Source organism: Platalea leucorodia, assembly GCF_965183815.1.
Source record: "Platalea leucorodia genome assembly, chromosome: 2".
Classification (NCBI taxonomy): Eukaryota; Metazoa; Chordata; class Aves; order Pelecaniformes; family Threskiornithidae; genus Platalea; species Platalea leucorodia.
In genome coordinates, this window is record NC_138824.1 from 65,577,207 (window position 1) to 65,600,008 (window position 22,802).

At 39.3% G+C, this 22,802-nt stretch overlaps 1 protein-coding gene across 2 annotated transcripts in view; it reads right to left on the bottom strand.

Annotated features, from left to right (window-relative positions):
- TUBGCP3 (tubulin gamma complex component 3) overlaps nt 1-22,802 on the bottom strand; it is a 60,337-nt gene that overhangs the window by 17,310 nt on the left and 20,225 nt on the right. For both annotated transcript variants that reach the window (XM_082333550.1, XM_082333549.1), the window contains 6 exons: nt 17,005-17,177; nt 14,754-14,872; nt 11,402-11,527; nt 7,771-7,839; nt 2,830-2,962; nt 1,281-1,447 (listed from right to left, as the gene is read on the bottom strand). In XM_082333550.1, the coding sequence (XP_082189676.1) occupies nt 1,281-1,447; nt 2,830-2,962; nt 7,771-7,839; nt 11,402-11,527; nt 14,754-14,872; nt 17,005-17,177 (787 nt within the window). The remainder of the gene's footprint in view (nt 1-1,280; nt 1,448-2,829; nt 2,963-7,770; nt 7,840-11,401; nt 11,528-14,753; nt 14,873-17,004; nt 17,178-22,802) is intronic.

Consider the following 22,802-nt stretch of genomic DNA (forward strand, 5'->3'; position numbering starts at 1 on the left):
TTGAACTGGTGATCAAATGCTAAGGTCTCTCAACCCCACGCAAGAGAATACTTCCATTTGTAGGAAACTAAAACTACATGATTAGTTTTGTTAAAATGATTTGCGGATGGATTCTGTCCTCATCCTGTCAAACAAGATATCCATTTTTTGGACAAGAACTTTTTTCACTGCCTCCAAATACCATTTCTACCAAGAATGGCCAATTGCCTTTGCTCAAAAACTGTGTCTATGGCACAAAAATTCTAGCTTTTAGTATACCATATCCAACAGTGATTTTCAGTATTAAGAACACTCTTACAGTGCACATGTAAATTTTTAAACAAAGAGCTGAAAGGTAATGAATGATATAAAAACAAAAAAAGACATCACCTCCCGTGTATGAGGAGTAGCTGGAAAAAAAGTAAAGTCTATTTTACACTTCTAGCCATAAAGATTCACAGACATTTCATGCAAGCCTCCTAATGCTGACCTTAAATATCAGTTGTGGGTGATATTTGTACTCATTTTGATTTTAACCCAGATGGACAGTTTCAGAAATCAGGCAGCATATTTCACACTCAAGTAAAGTTACTCAGATGTGTCTCAGAAGTGATCAATCCATTTTTAAAAATTATTCTTTGGCTTCTTGGAACCAAAAAAATGTCACTTTAACAAGACTATACTGATTGGAGACAGGAAAAAGAGTTGGGAGAGCTTAAAAAGGCATAAAAACATTTCTAAGAACAGGGACAGTTACCAGAACTTGCTGTTACAGAAGTCAGAACAAATAACTCTGTAGAGTTTCTAGAGGAACTCTGGAACCATAGACCTCTTCTACCCAAGTTGACAAAATGAAGTTATTTATGAAGCTGAGGATAACCATAGGTAGTCAGAGTAGAACATTCTGAACTTTATTCCAAATACAAGGCTTGCATTCTAAAAATCTACAAAGAACTCTGCCTGCATTACTATTGTTACAGTAAGCAAGAAAAGAGAAAGAGAGATGACTTTGTCTCTCTTCAGAAGCAAGCATCTATTGTCAGTCCACCATTCTGCCTCTACTAAACAGACCCAGGATATACGTTGAAAACAATGTACTGCATCGTTGCAATCTCCAGACACCACACTGACTGAATCCATGAAGAGAGCCACTTTTCATGTTGTTATTTTATATATTACTTATATGTTATATGTTTCCATCACGGTCTACTTTTCAAGTTCTCCTCTAAGCTTCCCACAGATTATACTCCCACAAACCAAACGAATAGAGATAAAAACATTTATTGTATCACATACATTACCTCATGGTATGTATCCTCCAGCTCTCCATCATAAATCCAGCGATAAAGGAAATTCAGTACAGGATGGGATACTAGGCCAAGAATGTGCTGAACCAGAGATCTCATGTAGGGATCTCCTGTTTTAGTATAGGCATGAACTGCTGAGGCTAGTTCACCACCTTTTCTCCCTGTGAGATCATAGGGGACAGGAACAGAAATGTATGAAGGAAAAATATATACACCACACTTAAATTCAGCAGCCATTGATTTTAGCTAGTCATATGTCACTCAGACATATGACTGAACAGCAATTCTAAAATGTAACAAAAGTACATTTTTTAATGTTGACAGGGAATTCCTACATTTTAAGGCATGAATCATTAATCTCACTGAAGCATTAAGCACAGCTCTCTGACACCATATTCTGTCTACTTTATGGTACTTGGAGGAATGCAAATTTCAAGGTATCAGATCACACACAAAGGTTGACCGTATGCTTCTTTTCTTCACCACTGCCCCCACCAGAATAGCACTAAAGGAGCTTTAGTATGTTTTCCTTCTCTCCTGTACTTGACTCTCTCTCAGATGTTCTGTGTGCATGCATACACACAAACACATCTTTCCTGCTTCTTGGTTATAGTTCCCCCCATAGCTCCTTCAGGCACTATCTCCTGTCTTCTTGCAATTGAAAGGTAAGAGACTGCCAAAAAACCAACCAAACAAAAAAAACACCACAAAAAACAAAACAAAACAAAACTAGAACTAGTACTTGTTTTGCTGTTATGCTGCACAGCTTAAAGGTTTCTTGCAGCACAGGCTGTAGCATTCAAAATTTTCATGAATGTCATAAAAGTAAAGTCCACTTCTTTTTCAAAATTGTTACCAATTCCGATAATCAAGGTAAAACAGATGTTGTAAGATTTTTTGGTTAAGATGTTCTTTCCAAGGGGACACAATCTCCATTTATTTTCAAAGAGAGCAAAGCTGAAGTGCCCCTAGGGAGAAGCGTAGCCTATGGGTCAGTTACTGGCCAAAGTTTTGGTCAACTCCCAACACCACTCCTCAGCATTTTCTCGTGGATTGCCAACACAGACACGCACTATCTGCAGATTTGTAAAGTTTTGTTGTTTCACATTAATCTGCAGAGAAGTTGCAAACGACTCCTATATGCCATCATATATACAGGAATAGCATAATACTCATACATAATGAGGAGACTAAGCCAACCATTTCATAGTGTATTAGTGGTTTTTTTCAGAGTAACATCCTCTAAAAGATCACTAAAATTGAATAATTGAAAACAGCATGAAAAGTGTATGCTTAAAATCTGAAGGATTTCTCAAGCACGTTCTAGTTTTAAAAAAGGCGAAAAAGTGTAAGTAAGTGTATCAAAACAGCACTATAATTCATCAATTTTTTGCTTAAACTAAAAGAGAGAATCCTCTGGATTAGCTACTTGAAATTTTCTAAAAAACCATAACAGTAATATTATTGATATCCACCTTTGGCATGCACAACCACTCAAAGTTACATAAGTTCCCCATAAATATTAAATTCATGTTAAACAGACCTTGACAGTGATCAACAAGTGCTGCAAGGGTCTTTAACCTTATTTTAGGATCATATGTCCAGACTAGAAGACGGCGAAGTGTTAAACTGCTCTCAAGTCCCAAATTCACGCCCTGATCATCTTCCAATTGCAACTGATCAAATTGGAAACAGAAAGACATATCAAGGAACAAAACTGGCAACACTGAAGCAGAACTGATGTTTCATAGTTTTTGTTGTGAAGTTAGCTTTACACTAATACAATTGAAATACCCAGTATTACATGTTCTTTCATTAAATGATCGAGCCAAAACCCAAGAGCCACAGAAGTGGAAATAGAGAATCAAGTGCAGGTGAAAGGACAGAGACAAGTAGAAGTGTAACAGGGCAGACAGAGCACAAAGGCCAAGAAAATTAAAGAAAGCAAGGTGATAGATAGTCACAAAAGGAGAGAAGAGCAAAGGAAAAGAGAGCAGAGATCCTGAAAGACAGCAAATACTGGCCAAAGAGATGCTCAGAAAAGAGTGAAGAAAAACATCTAAAGGAAAGGAAGAGTATAGGAGGTAAAATTTTTACTACTGCACAGCCAGCTTACTTTAGTTCAGCGTGGGACAAATTCTGTCCAATGTCTTCCTCCAGAAGCCATCAGAACTTAACTTAGATATATAGTGAGATTAAGGAATTGCTACCATTGAAAAAAAAACATTAAAAGCTACGTACAATAAGAAAAATCTGTCACAATGTGACTACCATGAATCTTTCAACACCATGGAAAATGAAAGCCAAATACTTGCATCTGAGATGCAAATGCACATCTCATACAAGTACAGATGGGGTAAGCAGGACAAGAACACAACCTAAGAATACAGAAGCAAGTTCCTAGAGCCGTCCAAGCAGATAAACTCTTAAAAGAGATGCTCTGTTTCTTCCTGTATGCCACAACCAATCCACTCCATGCTTCCTTGTCTAGCACATTTTTTTGCCAAACACGATGTATCAGTTAAACTTAAGACTGGTGTCATCCACATTAAGCTCAGCATTAAAGCCAGTTAAATTCATTAGCTTCTGGATGCTCCTGGGTCCATGGGGTTTTTTTTTGTCTTGTAAACATATCTTGGAAAAAGACGGAAATTGGCAATGATAAGAGATATATGAGCAAAACCTGCCCTTTGTCTTCAAGGAAGAGATAATACACCTACATCTCCTTCATGGAAGTGCATTTTTAAAGGGGCTGACAATGTGAAAACAGCCCGCAAGGAAAAGACCTGAAAAGCTTATGGAATAGTACACTCAGGATGACTCTTACAGAGGAAAAAACATGTTTGGGGGAAGCTCTGAAGACATAATATAAAGTCATAGAGAGAAAGACAGTACAGAACCCTTTGATGAGATTCTTGTTATGTACTGCTATGCCTGAACCGCTAACCGGAACGGTAGCTAACAACTCCTAAGCTGGCAGCCTGTATGATCTCCTGAACACAAGAATGCAGCACGCAGTCAATTCCGAGACGCAATTTTCTACATGTTTTCAAGCAACTGAAATGTACAGTTTTGTAAGGAAAGTGTCTTTCAAAAACGTAGATTTTTTTCCATCCCTTTTTTAAAATAAAATTGACAAGTCACCAAGTTCACCTCTAGGATAATCTGGCACAAGTCTTGAGAATGCCGACTTCTTTCTTAAAGATTTCTGCTCTATCAATTATGAACATAAGAAATGCCATCCTCTGTCAGAACCCTGGCTAGACGAACTACTCCTCAATCTCCAGTAATGGCAAAAGGAAGTGCTGTATGAGAAGAGCATGCAAAGCTGACCCCTCTCTGCAGTCCGTCCCCCTTCGGCTCCTTGCAGCCCAGTTGCAGCGTTCAGGACGTCAGAGGATGCATCCTTGCTCAGCCCTTCCAATAGCAGTTTACAGATCTGCCTTCCATGAATTTGTATAATCCCTTTTTCAACCTGTTGGTACTACCTTTTGTCATGACATCCTATGGAAACAAATTTTTCAAGTTGGCTACTGTTCTCTGTTTTATACCAACGTCCTGCTAATTTCACAGAGTGCCTTCTTTCCTCTTGTAACCATTCACTAAATCCCACAACTTTGTGTTTCGGTTATCCTTCATTAGTTTGGAAGCCTCAGCCACAGCCCCCCTGCACCCTTTCCTCTTCAGCCTCAAGAGACTCAGCCCATCTCCCCTCTCCCCACACAGCAATTGTCCTATGCTCCTGAGGTTTTTAACTGACTTTCTCCTTCCTTAGTCTCTACCTCCCCAATGTCTGAGAGGCTGCCATCAGGACTGCACACAGTGCTCCAGTGTCACACTGACACCTGCAGCCTCATCCTCAGTGCCCATCTCCCTGGCACCCAAATGTACACCAAGTCCAGCAGCGCAGAGAACCATCTGCGAGGACACCAAGGTTTTTCCCAAATTGGGCCTGCTGATGCCAAGTTTGGCGCTGAGGAAGCATGCATTAGATCAGCTTTTCTCCAGTCAAAAAACCTTGTACTTCCCACACTTGGGCTCCCCCGCACCTATTAGCTCACATACTCTGTTTCATGCTGCTCCTTGCCATTCAGAGTAGCAATGTTAGCAAGCTTTCATTGATAGACCGGGAGATTTCACTCTGTCTTACTTTCTCATCATCAACTAAAGTCAGTGCCAGCACCTATCTTTGGTGCACATACTGACCCTTCTCCATCCTGCAACGTGACCTTGTGCTTCCCAGCCTTCAAGTCACAAGAGAATCTCTCCTCCACTGTTGGGTCTCCTTCCTTTCTTTCACAGTCTTTGGGAAGGAATCTTGCCAGGGGCTTCTTGAAAATCCTCTGGGATCCCCTTCAGTCAGGTGCTGAGGGACATCCCCAGAAACTCCAGTCTGCTAGTGCAGCAAAACTTTACATTACAGACACTGTATTGACTGTTTCCTACCAGAATTAATTTCATCGATGTGATCAATACACTCATGAACTCTTAACACTGGAGATGAATCTGGCAAGGAACATGAAGAGCAACAAGAAAAGCAGTAAAAAGAAGACCGGGAAAAATGTGGGTCCAGCTACTGAACGGTGCTGGGAAAGTGGTGACAGGAAAAATGGAAAAGGCTGAGATACTCAATGCCTTCTATGCCTTGGTTTTTTGGTAAGATTTTCCACTGAGTATACTAGACATCACCTGAGATCAGAGGGGAAGTCTGGAACAAGGGAGACTTACTCAGAGTGGAGAAGGATCAGGTTAGGAAACATGAAACTGGATATACTTAAGTCTATGAGACCTGATGGGATGCACCCACGAGTGCTGAGGGAGCTGGCCAATGTCCCTGCAAGGCCACTCTCTATTATCTTTGCAACATCATAGCAATCAGAGGAGGTTCCTGACGACCGAGAGAAAGCAAATGTCACACCTCCCTTCAGGAAGGAGGATCTGTTGAACTACACACCAGAGAGACTCACCTCATTCCCTGGGATGCTGACAGAGCAACTAATCTTGGAAACCATTTCCAAACATGTGGACGACAAAAAGCTTTTCTCAGGAAGAAAAGCTCAGGGAAAGGAGGAGGAAGGGGGGACATTTGTGGTGATGGAGTTTGTCTTCCCAAGCAAGTGTTAAGTGGCTGAGGCCCTGCTTGCCAGGAAGTGGCTGGACACCTGCCTGCTGATGGGAAGTAGTGAATTAATTCCTTACTTTGCTTTGCTTGCACATACAGCTTTTGCTTTCCCTATTAAACTGTCACTAACTTGATTGACTTGTCTTTTTGCCTTCCTTCTATTTTCTCCCCATTCCCCAAGAGACAGTGGTGAGCAAGAGGCTGGGTGGGTGTTTGGCTGCTGGCCAGGGTCAACCCACCACAAAGGCAAATGCAGTTTGAAAATAAGTGATGCCAGAACTTTCCTTTCATTTTCCCCTTACATGCTTCCCCTCTCACCAGACTCATCTCTTCTTCTGAAAGGTTTAGTAGAGCAGGAAATGTAGAGGAAGCTGCATTTCAAAGAAGTCATAAATATTTTCATGGTCAAGGAATTTTTAGAAGTTAGAATAAAACAAAGCTCCAGCAAACCAAGAGAGCAAATATATTTTGAACAGAGCAGGAAATAATTACAAGAAGAGTGACTGGATGGTAGCTGGGAAAAACAAGCAAAAAGTATGTATGACAGGCATTCCAGAAGTCAGGAATGTTAAAGAACTGCAAGTGAGACAAAAAGAATAGATTAAGCCTATGACTTAAACTACAGATTTTTTAAAATTGGAATTCTAAATGGCATTTTAATTTAACTTTAGGTCAATTATCAGAATAAATTTTTCTCAATTATAAATAATGAACTTCTTGAACGTCCCATGTAAAAAAAGTAAGCAGAAGAAAAAAAAAAATCTGGTTTTTATTTTAGAGCTAGCATCTAGGTGCACATATTTATAAATATTTGTGGACAAACTGCAAGATTATCAGCACTGAGTTTGTCTATACATCACAGAAAAATAATAACACGCTGAAACATCTTACTCTTTCAATACAACAGAAGGGACAAGGAAAATGTACAAACTGCCCCAGACAGAACAAAACGTTGGAACTGTTGTTACGAGCTGCTGGACCATGCATTGCTTGAAACACAGAAAGGTTTTTTTTCTCCCTTCAAAGATGTGTCATGCTGTTTGGGATTTGAGTGATAAAGATAGGAGGCAAGATGAAGCTGGCAAAATTGATGCACAAAAGGGACAGGGGCTTAGAAGTACACATTATATTCCTTGCTTATGTAATACATCAAATAACAGTGAATTTTTAAGAGAAAAATAGTCATTGGTACATACAGCCAAAGAGTAAGAAATGTACAGGTTACAGAGAATTGGGTCCACTGTCAATAGAAACTGCTGTACATCCTTCCCTTTCTAAAGGGATGCCTAGGTAGGCCTTTTAGGAGATATTCAGATAAGGTAAAGCAAAATAAGGAAGTTAAATAAGAACCACTTAACTTACCTGAGAATGTAAAACAGACAGAAGTCGGTAGTATTCTTTAAGTTCCTGATGTAAGGCTGCACAAAAACTCTGTAAGAGAAAGAAGAGAAAAAAGAAAAAAAAGAAAAAAAAAAAAAGAAAAAAAAATCAGGAAAAGTCTTTCTGGTTTAATCTAGAATAACTTTTATTCTATCACCACACTGTAAAGGTAGTTAGAAATTTCCTAAAAGGAATCAAGCTACAAGTTTCAGCACAAAAGCCAACTCTTAACTCACCAACATATAAGTGCTTCCCTAAGAGATGCACAGACCTTTTCCAAGAACATATACACACATTCTCAAGAGACTTTCTGTTTCTTGCTGCCTGTCAACAGATTAAACTATGACAAGCGTAACTCTCCAAATAGATATATCATCTCAATAAAGACATTAACAATTACCATAGGGATGTGCAAATCATAACATGACCCAGAAGAAATCTTCTCTACGTAATTATGTAAAATACAGTATGTAGCAAAGTAATAGAGTTTCAATTTCAGGAATGCCTCTAATAACAGAACACAGAAGTTAGGCAACCATTATTATATTTACAGTGTAGACTATATGACATGAACAAGAAAACACAGTGCTCATAGAAGAATACTCCCAGTAAGTGCTGCTGGATCAAGTACTCTAAATTTTTGGCCTTTTATTAATTGACAGTTGTATATGATTTTTCACTTGACATGGAAGAAATGAATAACACTAAGTATATCCTAAGAAATCTGTAAAATGTGTAGAATTTAACTGGCCTAAACTAAAGCAAAGATTCCTCTTTGTAAAACAATTCTAAGCACAGCTACTTTGGGTTGTTTAAAAGTAAATAAATAAAGACAGATTTTAGAAACAATTCCTGAAAGAATACTTGTTTAGTAACAGATAGTTTTACATGGTTTGGGATCCTGGGGTTTTGTAATGTTTCAGTTTTGTTTTTGTAATGTTCTTAACCTAACATACAGACTAAAAAAATTTATGCAACACATTTTCTAAAACAGAATTAAAAATATGGCTCATTAATTTTGGACTGAGTTGAAAATTTTGTACTTTAAGCACCTTTGGGGGTTTAAAAGGGTTTTTTTCATTGTTTTTTTTGAAGAGTACTTCCATGCACACACACAAATTCATCAGAACTGATTTCTTAACCAATTCTTGGCTAATTATTTTGATATCTATTTTAATGGATTTTTTTTAATAGGAAATTCCCCAGGACGTTCCCCTCAACCCCTTTTAAAATCATCACAGTCAAAGTAATTTGGAAAAAATAAGGAAAACCTCACACAAAAAGAACCCAAGAGCTTAAAGTGAAATATTTATTCACTAGAGTATGTACAAGGGAGAAATCATTACTACAAGTACAAGGAGAAAATCAATCTTTCTGCTAAGAGGTCTACCTGCTAAGAGGCTAAGAAGCCTAGGGAAAAAAAAAAATCATTAATCTTGCCATTGTATCCTTTATAAGGAAGGAGGGTTCCTTTCTTCAACTCCACATTATAAATTGGAAAGAAATTTGAAATTAATTTTATTCCAGAGGATACTGAAGGGCAAAAAGAAATCCCCTTATTTGTAACTCCACTTTTCATTTCTTCTCACTTGCTTCTTCAGTACATTTTTGAACCTATTACAGTAGCACTTGCCAAGACAGAGGGCAGAGTAGAGCCTCCAGGAAAATATTTGAAGGCACTATACATCTACTCAAAAAGTGAGAACAGTAATCACTGACTTCAGTAGCCAAAAGGATCTAGGATCTAACTGGCCATCAACTTTTCAGAGAAGCTTTAGAAGTTAAAATTTACATCCAGTGCCAATTCCTGCATTACAAACTAGAGATTTGTTTCCCAAACTGTTACGGAAAACTGGACATTATCCTAGAATTCTGATTTGGTCTATAGCAAAAGAGAATTCAGGAAGGAAACAGAATGCTTGTTCAAGAGAAAAAGATTCAAAAGCCCACTACCTCAACTGGTTCTAAATGGGCAAAACGTCAAAATATAAGGCAAGTTATATTTCATTGCTGATTATTCTTTTTGCTTTCTGAGGACAAAGTAGAACTTAGATACTAAGCAGCAAAGGCAGAAGAATATAATGTTAAAGTGCAGTATATTGTTATATCTCTATTCCTAATAATTGTCAATACCTGACATTTTGCGTGGTAAAAACAGTCACCAAAATCATATAAAAGAGGTGACAGACATCTTATCCTACGTGTGGTTTAAACAGGGCATTCTTTTAAAACATTAAGCAAAAGATGGTTTAGAATGCACAATATATTCTTATGCTAAATCCTTAATGCACAGTGTGCAGCACCTGAAATTGTCAGCTATGAAAGCCATGAAGAGCAATGGTACATACTCTTTTTGCCCAGATACTGACAGCAGGAGTAGAATATATGTTTTTGTTTGTACACTTATGTCCTAGAAATATATATAAGTGCTCGCCTCAAGCAAAATTAACAGCATTAGAGCTATGCAGATTCAGCTAACTAACTGCACAGCCTTCAGCACAGGATCTGAAACCTGCATATTGTAGCTAAGATATTGTACATTTAAATTCACTGAAGAATTAAAGTTCTCCCCTTGCTGTAAACTTGAAGATTAAAGCCAGAGACAGTACAAATAAGCATAAGCAGGAAGCTGCTAGATAAAGAATAAGAAACTTCATCCAGATATAAGGGGGAGAGTCTGAAGAAAATGCATACACAGTAGCACTACCATATAAAACATGGAAATCAGCATTGGACCACTAGAAAAATAATTCTTTATATGTAACTAAAAGAGTTACTAGGAATAAGAGACAGAAGGGAACAGAATAAAACATTAGAAAAGTAGGAAGCACTACAGTGTCTCTACTGACCTCTTAAGAAAAATTAGATTGAAGGGAGAAGGACTTCAATTTCTTGGCAGATTAGGTAGGATGTTATGGCTAGAGGCAAGGATAACATTTCTGTCGACTCAGAAGGGATAATATCCAGTTTTACAGAGGGAGCAAGTGAGAGGAAACGGGAATGCCTTAGCAGTAAATGTGGTTTTGGGTATTACAGCAGCTGTGAAGTTACTGTAGACTACAAATCATGATGATGAAACCTATAAAAACAAAAATTAACATTCTTTTGATGCTGTATTCAAAAGAAAGGGCAGAAGATAATGGGGTATTAATTTTATGTAAGTTAGTGCAGTATTAACACATGAACATCAACATTAGCCAACAAGAGTGTCTCCTGCATAGGTCACCATAACAACTGAACTGGTGATTAATTATCTCAGGGATGCCACCATCCCATTTAAGCAATCTTTTTGTTTATAAAGATGCATGAGCACTTAAAAAAAAAAAAATTTAAAAAAAAAAGAAGATTAAGAAAAGGAATCTATGCATGAGACTTTCCAGTTACAAATGACAGGGGCAACTCCTTCTTATGACCAGCAAGAGCAAATGCCTTTCCCTTGCCTTCAGACTATGACCCATACCAAAAGTGGCAGTCCATAAAAAGAGTAAATCAAAGTATGAATGATCCAGGCTCCAAAGTTTACGATTCATTTTAGTACTGCATTTTACTCAGTAGTTTCTAAGGGAAACAAGACCAAAATATTGTAGCAAAATCAATTTTTTAGCTGACCTACCTGTCCCACAAGTCCAAATGCACGATCCAAACTCCTCTGGTCTGTGTATTTTCTTATTTTATTATGTAGCCATCCCAACTCTGCAAGTCTACTTGTAGTATCTCTGAGAGATTTGGACAAGCTCACCTACAAAGTTAACAGAAACAATAACTTGCAATTTTAAGTCAAATCTACCAGGCCGATACTTTTTTCTTCATGAAAGCCCCTCTTTCTCATAAAACAAGCCAGTTCAGGAATCATTTCACATTCTACAGCAGAGATAGTGCTGAAAAAGCAGACAACCATCTAATTAGCATTAAATTTATACACATAAGCATTGAAAAGGCAGCAGCAACAAACTACTGGCAACTTTGTGACCTTCCCTTCTGGAAATCTTAATGTAACAGTATTCATACACTCTTTAGATTAGGCAATTATGGCAGTGACAAAAAGGTCTTCAGGAAAGAGGAAGAAATCTGAAATTTTATGATGTAGATACTTCATCTTATCCTGATAATCAGCAGGACTGAAAACATTAAGAGCTCTAGAAGAGGAGTCAATGACTGAAACTAATGAAGAAACCTAGAGAAAATAATTAGTTGCTACTACATGTGAAACACACCTTTAATGGAATACAAATGACCCAATGCCAGACTAGGTATCAGGAACCAAAACTTACAGAATCCAAATTCCAAGTTTAAGTCCGATCCACCAGTAACAGCTTTTATAAGCTATTCAATCATGTGCCCCTCTGAGCTCTTCTAGTCTGTTTCTACTTTTCTTATCTCACATACCAGGTATCTCACTTCACCCGCAAACCTGCTTTAGTCCCACCACCCTATGTAACTACTACTACTGCTTTCATCTGAGTCAGTACATTTCTTCCTTTAAATTACCAACACATAAGACATTGGTCCTCTTGTTCCTACTTGAGATTTGCTTCTACCATATTTTGCCACATTACCCAAGAACACCATCAAGTTTTCAAAATTTGATTGGATAAATAAAAACGAACAATATGACTGACCCATTAGGCCAAGAGGCAGAGATTGACTTTTGCCCACAGCAACAGGGCCTATCCCACCTCTACAGACAATTTTAACTTGAAGAGCCAGCTGGAACAATCCAAACCAAAGCAAGGAAGTGCGTTAACAAGCTGAACCGGTTGCTAAAGAACTAGCGATCAAGCTCACTCATCAAGCCTTTCAGGGAGCAATACAGGCATTCTCTAACATAAAAATCAGCTACAAGAGCCTGTTAGCCACAGCACTGTGGGCTTGAACCAGGCAGCAGCACTTGGTTGTAAGACCACAGTTCAGTCCCTGGCCCTCTTGCTCAGATATACAGGCACAGCTTTAACTCCTTGAACAACTTCTATAGGATAAATTCTAGCCCAAACAAGCTTGATTGGACACAGTTAGAAACTCTGCCCACAGCTAAAACCAAAGAGATGACATAAGAACTATTTAGAATTCTACAACTACAGAGTGCTTGGCAAGCATTAAGTACAATACACATCCGCTGGAATCAAATGAGGAACAAGCAAAATTGGCTTAGTCTTATTACATTTGTATCTCTTAGATCAAATCAGAAGCTGCTAGCTTCTACAGTGCTGAATGTCTCCAACAGACTTAATATTAATGCTGGCATTGGAAAACATTCAGGCAAGAATATCAGCTTGGAAAGTGTGTTTCTTTCTGAAAATAAAACCAGACTGTGTACAATAACATTTTCTTTGTGCAGCTGAGGGAAAACTACATGCTTTGACTACTAACATGCAGTCAACACAGCTAGAGGAGGTATGATCTTGGTCCTCCTTGTTCATCAGAAAAAGCTCCAGCTGCAGCTCTAGTCAGTCAAATAATTTCATCTTCACTGGGTCCAGTAGCTCAGTAAAAGTGCCAATAAGAAGGAAGGATGGAAGACAACTGATTTCACAAAAATAAGACACAAAGTTCTCAGGAAAAAGCATTACTGACTACAAACCATCTGAATCATCAAACTCCCTCTATTAAAAGAATTAGGAGTTCAAACTAAAACAGTTTTTCACCTCAAACTAGTCTACATGATATGAAAACTACACAGAAAACTAATGAAACCCATCGTGCCAATTTTGCAATCACTGATGAAGTTTTCTCCACATTCCTCTAGAAAAATCTATTATGCTACCTTTCCTTTGCCATATATAATCTAACTTATATATGGTACATAATTAACTCAGTGCACGTGTTGAGGAATTACAAACTTTGCAGCATCTACAGGTGCAGAAGATGACATCCTTAAGAATCTGTTTATTAAGAATATTTAACAAGATTTAAGTTTTTAATTTTTTCCTCCACTAAGCAGTGCTAAGTGTCGTTGTAAAGTTACAGAGGGAACAATCATACATTTCACTTTTTGCTATTATTATGGAGGAGAAAAGGAAATTAGTTCAGTTATCATCAACATTAAGATAAGTCTACTGGGCTCTTGGCACGTGAAATGGGCCAAAATCAATGCCCCACCATTTTAGGGCTATGTCATATTGTCACAGGATAAAGTTCTTAATACGAGTGTAAATCGGAAGCACTGTCTTTCCATTTGAACAAGAACATGAAAGCCAATTAGCAAGCGGAAACTGAACTGTGATGCAGTACTGTCTAAATACCGAATAAGGATAATATGCTAGCACCATTTTTTTGTTCTTTCTTCAGCTGACCCAATCTTACCCTTGGGGTTTTTTTTTCCACATTGCAATTATGCTTAACATGACCACCTTAAAGCCAGATCTTCTCTCTCTCAGGCTTCTCTCCCATTCCTCTGCCCCCTATTTGACACCTTCCTTCAAATTCACATCAGCTGGGTTTTCTATCAACAACAGGAGTTGAAAGCACTCTCTTCAGTTCTGTCACCAGTCCTTTCTTTGGTGATCTGCATGATCCCATCTGATCACTTTTAAGTTGTAATCAAGCCCATAACATCAAGTGGCTAGCATCCATTCCACATTTCAGGCTGTTAAATTTAATCCAATAATAATGTGGTCAAAAGTCTGCATCTGCTTTATATTCATTCTTATACACTGGGGAGGGAAATTGATGACAAAAATCCTCAAATTAAGCCATAACTTAGAGGAGTCTTTGTACTGGCTTAATAGTTGGGAGTCTAGTCACATCTTGTGAAATGCTACAGTTTCTTTCTGGGACCTAAGCTACCCAATCAGTTTTAAATTCGTACTGTTGAAACTACTCTGTTGTACTGGAAAAAAAAAAAAAAAAGCTGGGGGGGGAGTCAAGACTTGTGATAATATTTTAACTTTTTAAACATATTTTTCATGGCTATTTTTCCCCTACATACTTCTCTGCTCATATATGAAATACAAGTCACCATACAGTACCTTCCCCTCCACTTTATAGCAATTTTCAGAATTGCACATTTTGATGTTTTTGCCATCTATTCCCTGGAAGACATACAAAACATCTCTTACAAGGTTTGCTTCGGTTATTTCAACAGAACCTAGAAAGAGAAAAGAAAAAACAACCAGTATTTAGATTTGTTGGGACAATTAGTTTTGATTACAACTTCAAAAATCTATTTAGAAGCCTAGCCAAAAAAAGAAAAGAGAAAGCCTGTGTTTATAACCTGTAAATAAATGTTTTAAGTCCTATTAACAACCTGACAGGAAAGCGAAGAATTCCCTTTACTTGCCTTTGCTGATACCTGGGATTCTCTCACAGAAGGTCAGCTTGTATGACACAGGGCATGTTATATTCTAACCAACACTTTAGCCAGTTCTTAAACTTGTTATCTTTTCTGATTCAATCACCAGTGCAAGTTCTGAGGCAAGCATCATAAACAGCACCATCTGCTTTTGTAACTTCATTTAAGGTATCAAGAATGAAACAATTTCAACAATGACTATCCAGAAATTGAGATGCTACAACATGCTTCTCCCAGATTTGACAGCACTCTTACTCTCATGAGTTTGCTTTCCCAACAATCCACTTTCCCAGAACAAAACCAACAAAAAATAAATTCTATTCTTATTTTGGCAAAAGTAGCCATCACCTCAAGGTGCTGTTTAAAACTCAGACTCCCCTCAAAATACTAAGATGTGCACAAGAGTAGCTAGTCCATTTTAGGAACTCAGCGAAATAGTAGAAGATTCAAGTGCACATTTCTTTAATTGGTAAATAATACAACAGGTATTAATGTCAGCCATACAATGCTCCTGGTTATACTGTCTGTGCAAATGCAGCAATAAGAAAACTCCAGTTAACAGCAAGCAACTTTAGAAGAAATAAAACACCTTTTAATTAGTTAGAAGAATTTCATATTCATAGAAATATATCTTCTTGACAATAGCCTTTTATATTCTGAATGCAGCTCTATTTCTACATCAACCAGTGACTACATTTAAGACAACTGTCAGTACCCATCCCACATAAGAATCAAGAGTCACAGCTGCTGGCTGACTGAAACCAGTTTGTACTGCTCTTTACGGCAATTAGTACAACAAAAATAAGAGGCAGTGCTAGATTTTATGTATGTCTATATATTTTCTCTGTATTTATATATGTTAAATCCATCATGTATATAAAAATAATATATATTTATAAATATTTTATATACACACACACACATACACATCCTCTTGCACATCAACAGTATTGTTAATTATGTTCTAAATGCCAAATGCTCCCCTCAGATATACCAGTACAACTCTGTTTGGTCTATAAGCTGTTGCTTTGTGCACTGTTCCTCAGTAAGATGCAGGGGCTGGCAGATAGACTATATTTTAGCTTCTAACTACCCACACTTCTTTATATAGGAGTTATTAAAAAAAAAAAAAAAAAAACATAAAAAACCACATCTCTTATCTTTCTTTGCCAGAGAGTAACAGCACTGTAGGATGACAACATCTGCTATTAGCTCTCTTATTCAGAAAAGTCTCCCGCTTTTACAGTAAAAGTAGAGTGGGTTGAAACTTACACAATTGCCACAGAGATCATCTGTTAAACAATTTCTCCTTAGTTGCACTCATGTAAATTCAGAATAGACCCTCTAGGCAGCAGTTTCAAGTTTATAGCCACTTAATCAAGAAAGTAAATTAGTAATATTCACCTATTTTTTATTTTATTGACAATATTTTGTGTCAATTGCTCTAAATACAACCACCGTAAACGGAGTGCTAATTTAAAGAAAAAATAGTTTAAGAGCTCTGCACATTTCCAAGTTTTAAAAGACAGAATCACAAATGGATGGGTCTATTTCAACAAGTTCTATTCATTGAGGTCTCTTCCTGCCTTTCTAAAAGCAGTAACATCTTATCATCAAAAGCATGATCGTTACTCACAAACCACAATCACTTGATTCTGACAAACACTGCAATGAAGTCAGTCTTTTAAGACCAGAACACATTATCAAACCAATCATTGCAAAAAGAAATTAACAACCAACCAAAGAGGTTGTAGCCAAATATACTAGCCTTGCATATTTGCTTCTATCATTCTATCAGATACGTTCTAGCAAAACATTCCTCAAAAAATTCAACATGCTATAAAACTATTTCAAAATCATGAAAAAATAATGGAGGATATAGACAACAATTGTAAAAAGTTATCTTTAACAAATGCATCTTTGCTCACCACTTGTATCCCCTTCTCGCCTTGACCTTGGCACACCACGGGAGACAGCATTTGAAAAGCCTTTTGAGGTAGTACTTTGTAAAGAAGGCTGGCTTGCAGTTAGAGTCCATGCAAGACGTGACCCTAATTGCTGGCGGAGGCAATCTCCAACACCTGGAGCTTGATAGGATTGTCTAGAAGGACAAAAGGAAGAAACATCTTTAAAAACTTTGATTCTATACCCATCACCTGGTTTGGGGTATGCAAATTTTGAAAAATGCCCATCTAATTTAGGTTGCCTAGCTCACAGACTACAGGACTAAAGAGAGAGCAGTGAAATTGCTATAAAATTGAACAGTCTGAACAAGTCGGACCAAGAATGTGTCAGGAACAGGGTAGGTTCTGCTGATGTTTTTAAGCAAGCAGATATACAAAATAACCTCACTGACATACCCTTCTATACTGTATCAGGATTATATAATGGTTGAGGTTGGAAGGGACCTCTGGAGGCCACTTCCTCCAGCCCTCCTGCTCAAAGCAGGGTCAACTAGAGATGGTTGCCTGGTGCATTCTCCAGTCATGTTTTGAATATTTTCAAGCATGGAGACTGCACAACCTCTCTGGGCAACCCCTTCCAGTGCTTCACACCATCCTCCCTGCCCCGAAACACGCACCCCACCTCACTGCAAAAGAAGTTTTTCCCCTTATGTTTAACTGGGATTCCCAGTCTCACAAGTTTTGCCAATTACCTCTTGTTCTTTCCCTGGGCACTACCAAGAAAAGTCTGGCTCAGTCTTCTCTACTCCACTGGTCAGGTATAATCACATGGGTAAGATCCCCCGAGCCTTTTCTTCTCCAGGCTGAACAGTCCCTGCTCTCTCAGCTCCCCTCACATTTCAGATGCTCCAACCCCTTAATTAGTTTGTGGTTCCTTCTCCAGACTCTCTTCAGTCTGTCTGTGTCTTTTTTTGTACCGTAACTGGACCCACCATTTCAGATGTGTCCTCACCAGTACTGAGCAGAGAGGAAGGTTTACCTCCCTCAGCCTCCTGGTGATGCTCTTCCTAATGCAGCCCAGGAGGCTCTTGGCCTTCTTTACCACACATTGTGCCCTCATGTTCAACTCGGTGTCTACCAGGAACCCCAGGGCCCTTTCTGCAAAGCTGCTTTGCAGCCAGTCAGCCCCCAGTATGTACTGGTGCATGGGGTTATTCCTCCCCAGGTCCAGGACTTTGTTGAACTTCAGAAGGTTCCTGTCAGCACATTTCTGGAGCCTACTGAGGTGTCTCTGAATGGCAGCTGAATCACCTGCTTTATCGACCACTCCTCCCAGTTTTGTATCATCTGCAAAATTGCTGAGGGTGCACTCTGTCCCATAAGGTGGGATGAAGGTGTATAGGATCCAGCTCCTGGGCTACGCCATTAATGACTGGGCTCTAACTGGGCTTTGTGTCACTGATCATAATCCACTTCACTGTCACTTTATCTAGTCCATTTTTATTAAGTTTGTCAATAAGGATGTTACAGGTAGCCAGTGTCAAAAACATCTTACTAAAGTTGAAATAAACAACATTCACTGCTCTCCCCTTATCCACCAAGTCAGTCATCTCATCATAGAAAGCTGTAAGATAGGTCAAACATGTCTTCCCTCTCTTAAGTCTGTGCTGACTACTTCTAGGCCCCTTCTTGTCCTTCATGTGTCTGGAAATCCTTTCCACAATCAGATGCTCCTCCACCACCTTCCCAAGTGTTGAGGTGAAGCTAACTAGCTTGTAGTTCCCTGCATCCCTCTTCTTGAACAAAGTAGCAACCTTTGATTTCTTCCAGTCCTCAGGAAGCTCCCCCAGTTGCCATGTTTCAAACATTACAAGCTTGGGGAAGAGTGGTTGGAGAGCTGCCTGGCAGAAAAGGATCTGGGGGTGCTGGCCAACAGCCACCTGAATATGAATGAACCAGCAGTGTGCCCAGGTGGCCAAGAAGGCCAACAGCATCTGGCTTGCATCAGGAATAGTGTGGCCAGGAGGACTAGGGAAGTAATCGTCCCCTTGTACTCAGCACTGGTGAGGCCACACCTTGTGTGTTCAGTTTTGGGCCCCTCACTACAAGAAGAACACTGAGATGCTGAAGCATGTCCAGAGAAGGGCAATGAAGTTGGTGAAGGGTCTAGGGAACAGGTCTTTCGAGGACTGGCTGAGAGAACTGGGGTTGTTTAGCCTGCAGAAAAGGAGGCTGAGGGGAGACCTTATTGCTCTCTACAACTACCTGAAAGGAGGTTGTAGTGAGGTGGGGGTCAGTCTCTTCTCCCAAGTAACAAATGATAGGACTAGAAGAAATGGCCTCAAGTTGTGCCAGAGGATGTTTAGATTGGATATTAGGAAAAAATTCTTCACTGAAAGGGTTGTCAGGCACTGGAACAGGCTGCCCAGGGAAGTGGTTGAGTCTCCATCGCTGGAGGTATTTAAAAGACGGGTAGATATGGCGCTTGGGGACATGGTTTAGTGGTGGTCTTGGCAGTGCTATGTTAATGTTTGGACTTGATAATCTTGAAGGTCTTTTCCAACCTAAATGATTATATGATTACCAAGAATGGCCTCACAGTGACACTGGCCTGCTCCCTCAGCACTTGTGGATGCATCCCATTAGGTTGCATGGGCCCTGATCATCCTCTGCCAGGGGTAAACTGGGAGTAATGAAGATCTTCCCAAGGGTCTCAGGGTCTGGGCTGGTCTTAGCAGCACAGACCAAGGCAAAGGCAAAGAAAGCACCGAGTACCTTGTCCTTTTCCACATCATCCGTCACTACAGCCCCTGCCCCTGAGCAGCAGGCCCATGTTTTCCCTAGCCTTCCTTTACTGCTCATGTACTTGTAGAATTCTTCCTTGTTGCCCTTCATGTCCCTTGACAGATTCAACTCTAGGTGAGTTTGGGCTTTCCCTGCACCCTGGATGCCCCTCTGCACCTTCCCCTGCTTCTGTCTTTTGTACACTTTATGTCTGAGTTTTGTCAGGAGCAACTTGTTCATCCATGCAGGCCTCCTGCCACCTTTGCTTGAATTCCTGCTTGTCAGGGTGGACCATTCTTGAGCTTGAAGGAGGCGATCCTTGAATACTAACCAGCTCTCAGGTCTGGCAGTTGGACTAGATGATTGTTCAGACAGAACTATTCTATTGTATTCTCTCCTGAACCCCTCTTTTCTCCAGGAGAGTCTCTCATGGAATTCTTCCAGGCAGATCCCAGAAGAGCCCAAGTGTCCTCTCCTGAAGTCCAGGGATTGGATCCTGCTTTTTTTCCCTGCTTCCTCCTTTCAGAACCCTGAACTGCACCAGGATCACTGCAGCCAAGGCTGCCCCCAACCTCTGCCTTCCCAACCAGTTCCTCCTTATCTGTAAAAAAGTAAAGTCCAGCAAAGCACCTCTCCTCATCATCTCCTCAATCACCTGTGTCAGAAAGATACCATCAGTGCACTTCAGAAACCTTCTGGATTGCTTGTGCCCTGCAGATATTGTGGTGATTAAAGTCCCACATGAACACCAGGGCCTGCAAATGTAAAGCTTCTTCCAGTTGTCTGAAGACCTCATCTACTTCTTGATGATAAGGCAGTCTACAGCAGATGTCCATTACAGCATCACCCATGTTGGTCTGCCCTTTAATCCTAACCCAGAAAGTCTTAGCTGGCACCTCATCTGACCCTAGGCAAAGCCCCATATGTTCTTGCTGCTCCCTCATGTAAACAGCAATTTCCTCTCCTTGCCATCCTAGCCTGTCCTTTCCAAAGAGCCTGTATCCATCCTCTGCAACACGTCAGTAACCCACTATCCCACCATGTTTTTGTGATCCCAATGAGATCAAAGCCCTAGTACTGCACACAGACCTCTTAGGTCATCCTGTCTGTTCCCCACACTGCATGTGTCAGCATGTAGGCACTCCAGTAAAGTTGTGCTAATCTCCCAGAAAAGGTATGAGAGCCTCCCTTATAAGGCTGCCCTCTCCACATTCCTCATTTGTGTGCACACACTTGGGTGGACCCCCTTCTGCCCTGCTCTGTTGGTTTCAAGGTTTCTCTTGACCACATCAGCCTGCACCTTTTGCTTACTAACCTGGTCTACCACCTCCTCACTCAGTTGTGGGGCACAGTCCTCCCACAATGTTCCTAGCTTAAAGATATGCTCTCCTTGTGCACCCAAGATACACCATACAAACCTAGTACCAACAAAGTCAAGAAAGTATTTGTATTGTAAAGCATATTAATAACAATAAAATTCAGTTGTGTCAGCACTGGTTATTAATTCCATAATATGAATTCTATAAATCATCTCAAATACACTGTATTAAAAAAAAAAAAAAAACTTCAACTCAAAATAAAGCTGTAGTACTTCCTGAAAATGCACCTATTCCGATTTTGTGTTTGTTTCGCAACTGTTGGGGGTGGGGAAGAGAATTAAGAGATCTTTTCTGATTATGAGAAAGGAAATAAATTAATAAAAATTTCCATAAATTAGTCTTATATTAGGGATTTGGTCAACTCATAACCCATGAAGCTTCTGTTAGGACAAAATAATAGGGCTGTGCTCATTTCTGCATCCCTTAAGAGGTTGGTTTTTTTTTTTTTTTTTCCCCTTTTATTATATTCTCTTGAGTCTTTCTGACATTAATGACAGTTGCTTGAAAAGTGATGTCCCCATTGCTTTTGGACAAAGGCTTTATTTCCAGGCTTTTTTGTTCAAGGCTGAAACAGCTATGCAAATAAGTCCAGTCCTCACTTTTACAAGTTTCGTAACATTCTTTTCACTTTTCCATGCTCAACTTCCATGAAGCAATGTATTTCCAGGTATATATTACAGAATGACCGTTGAACCACTCCCTCTCACAGACTATGAACACGTAGAACACAGACTCTGTGCAGTGCATCTCTGTCAGTCTTTGTAGAGCTGGAGGGGTAATACAACATGATATCCAATGGCACAAGAAGGGCTCAGATTTTGAGCATGTAACTGTCTGTGTTGGCTTATTTAACAAAGTCAATAACCAGGTAATCATCTTATGGCTTACAATGGCCAGCTTTTACTCATCAAAAATCTGAACTATTTGGTATTTGAATGTTTCAGTTCCAAATGTAAATTCATCTTGGTATGAACAGACAATTAAACCACTGCTGAACAGTAGGTGTTTTAGGATTTTTTTTTTTTTCTAATAGGTAATTTTTTTATGAGTTGATTAACTCTTGTATAACTTTTTTTCAAAAAAACCCCTGTCCACTCAAGATTCAAGACTCCTCTAGTACAACAGCCAACCTGCTGTGAACATGCTTAAAAGAAAGTCAGACCATGCAAGAAAGGTCACTCACTTGAAAACGGATGATGTTAAGTCTACTAATTTGACACTGGCTGAGTAATGCTTAGTAAAAGGAACTTGAGTAAGGGCTCTAAATCCAAGGTGTTTAGAGAAGTAAGATAAAGACTGTTTTAAAGGGTTTCAGAGAACTGAGAAATTTGGAAAAGGACTTGGCACTAGAATCCAAAGGAGCGGATCCAGTGAAATACAGCTGTTCAGCAGATAGCTAAGGTTAAGTTTAAGAATGGATACACTTGGCCAGCCATTTATGGCTTCACATGGTCATATGACAGCACTTGATATTTGAACTGTTCAGCTAAGGAACTCAGTTTCTATGCACCTACAGTAGAATTTCCAATGTCATACAAATGAGGAGGGTGGGGGAAAGAAAAAGAAAAAAAACAAAAAAAAAAAGAAGAGGGGGGCAGAGAAGAGCAGATCATCTCAAGCCTTCCCCAAACCTATTTGTAAGGTAAAACAGTTTAATTT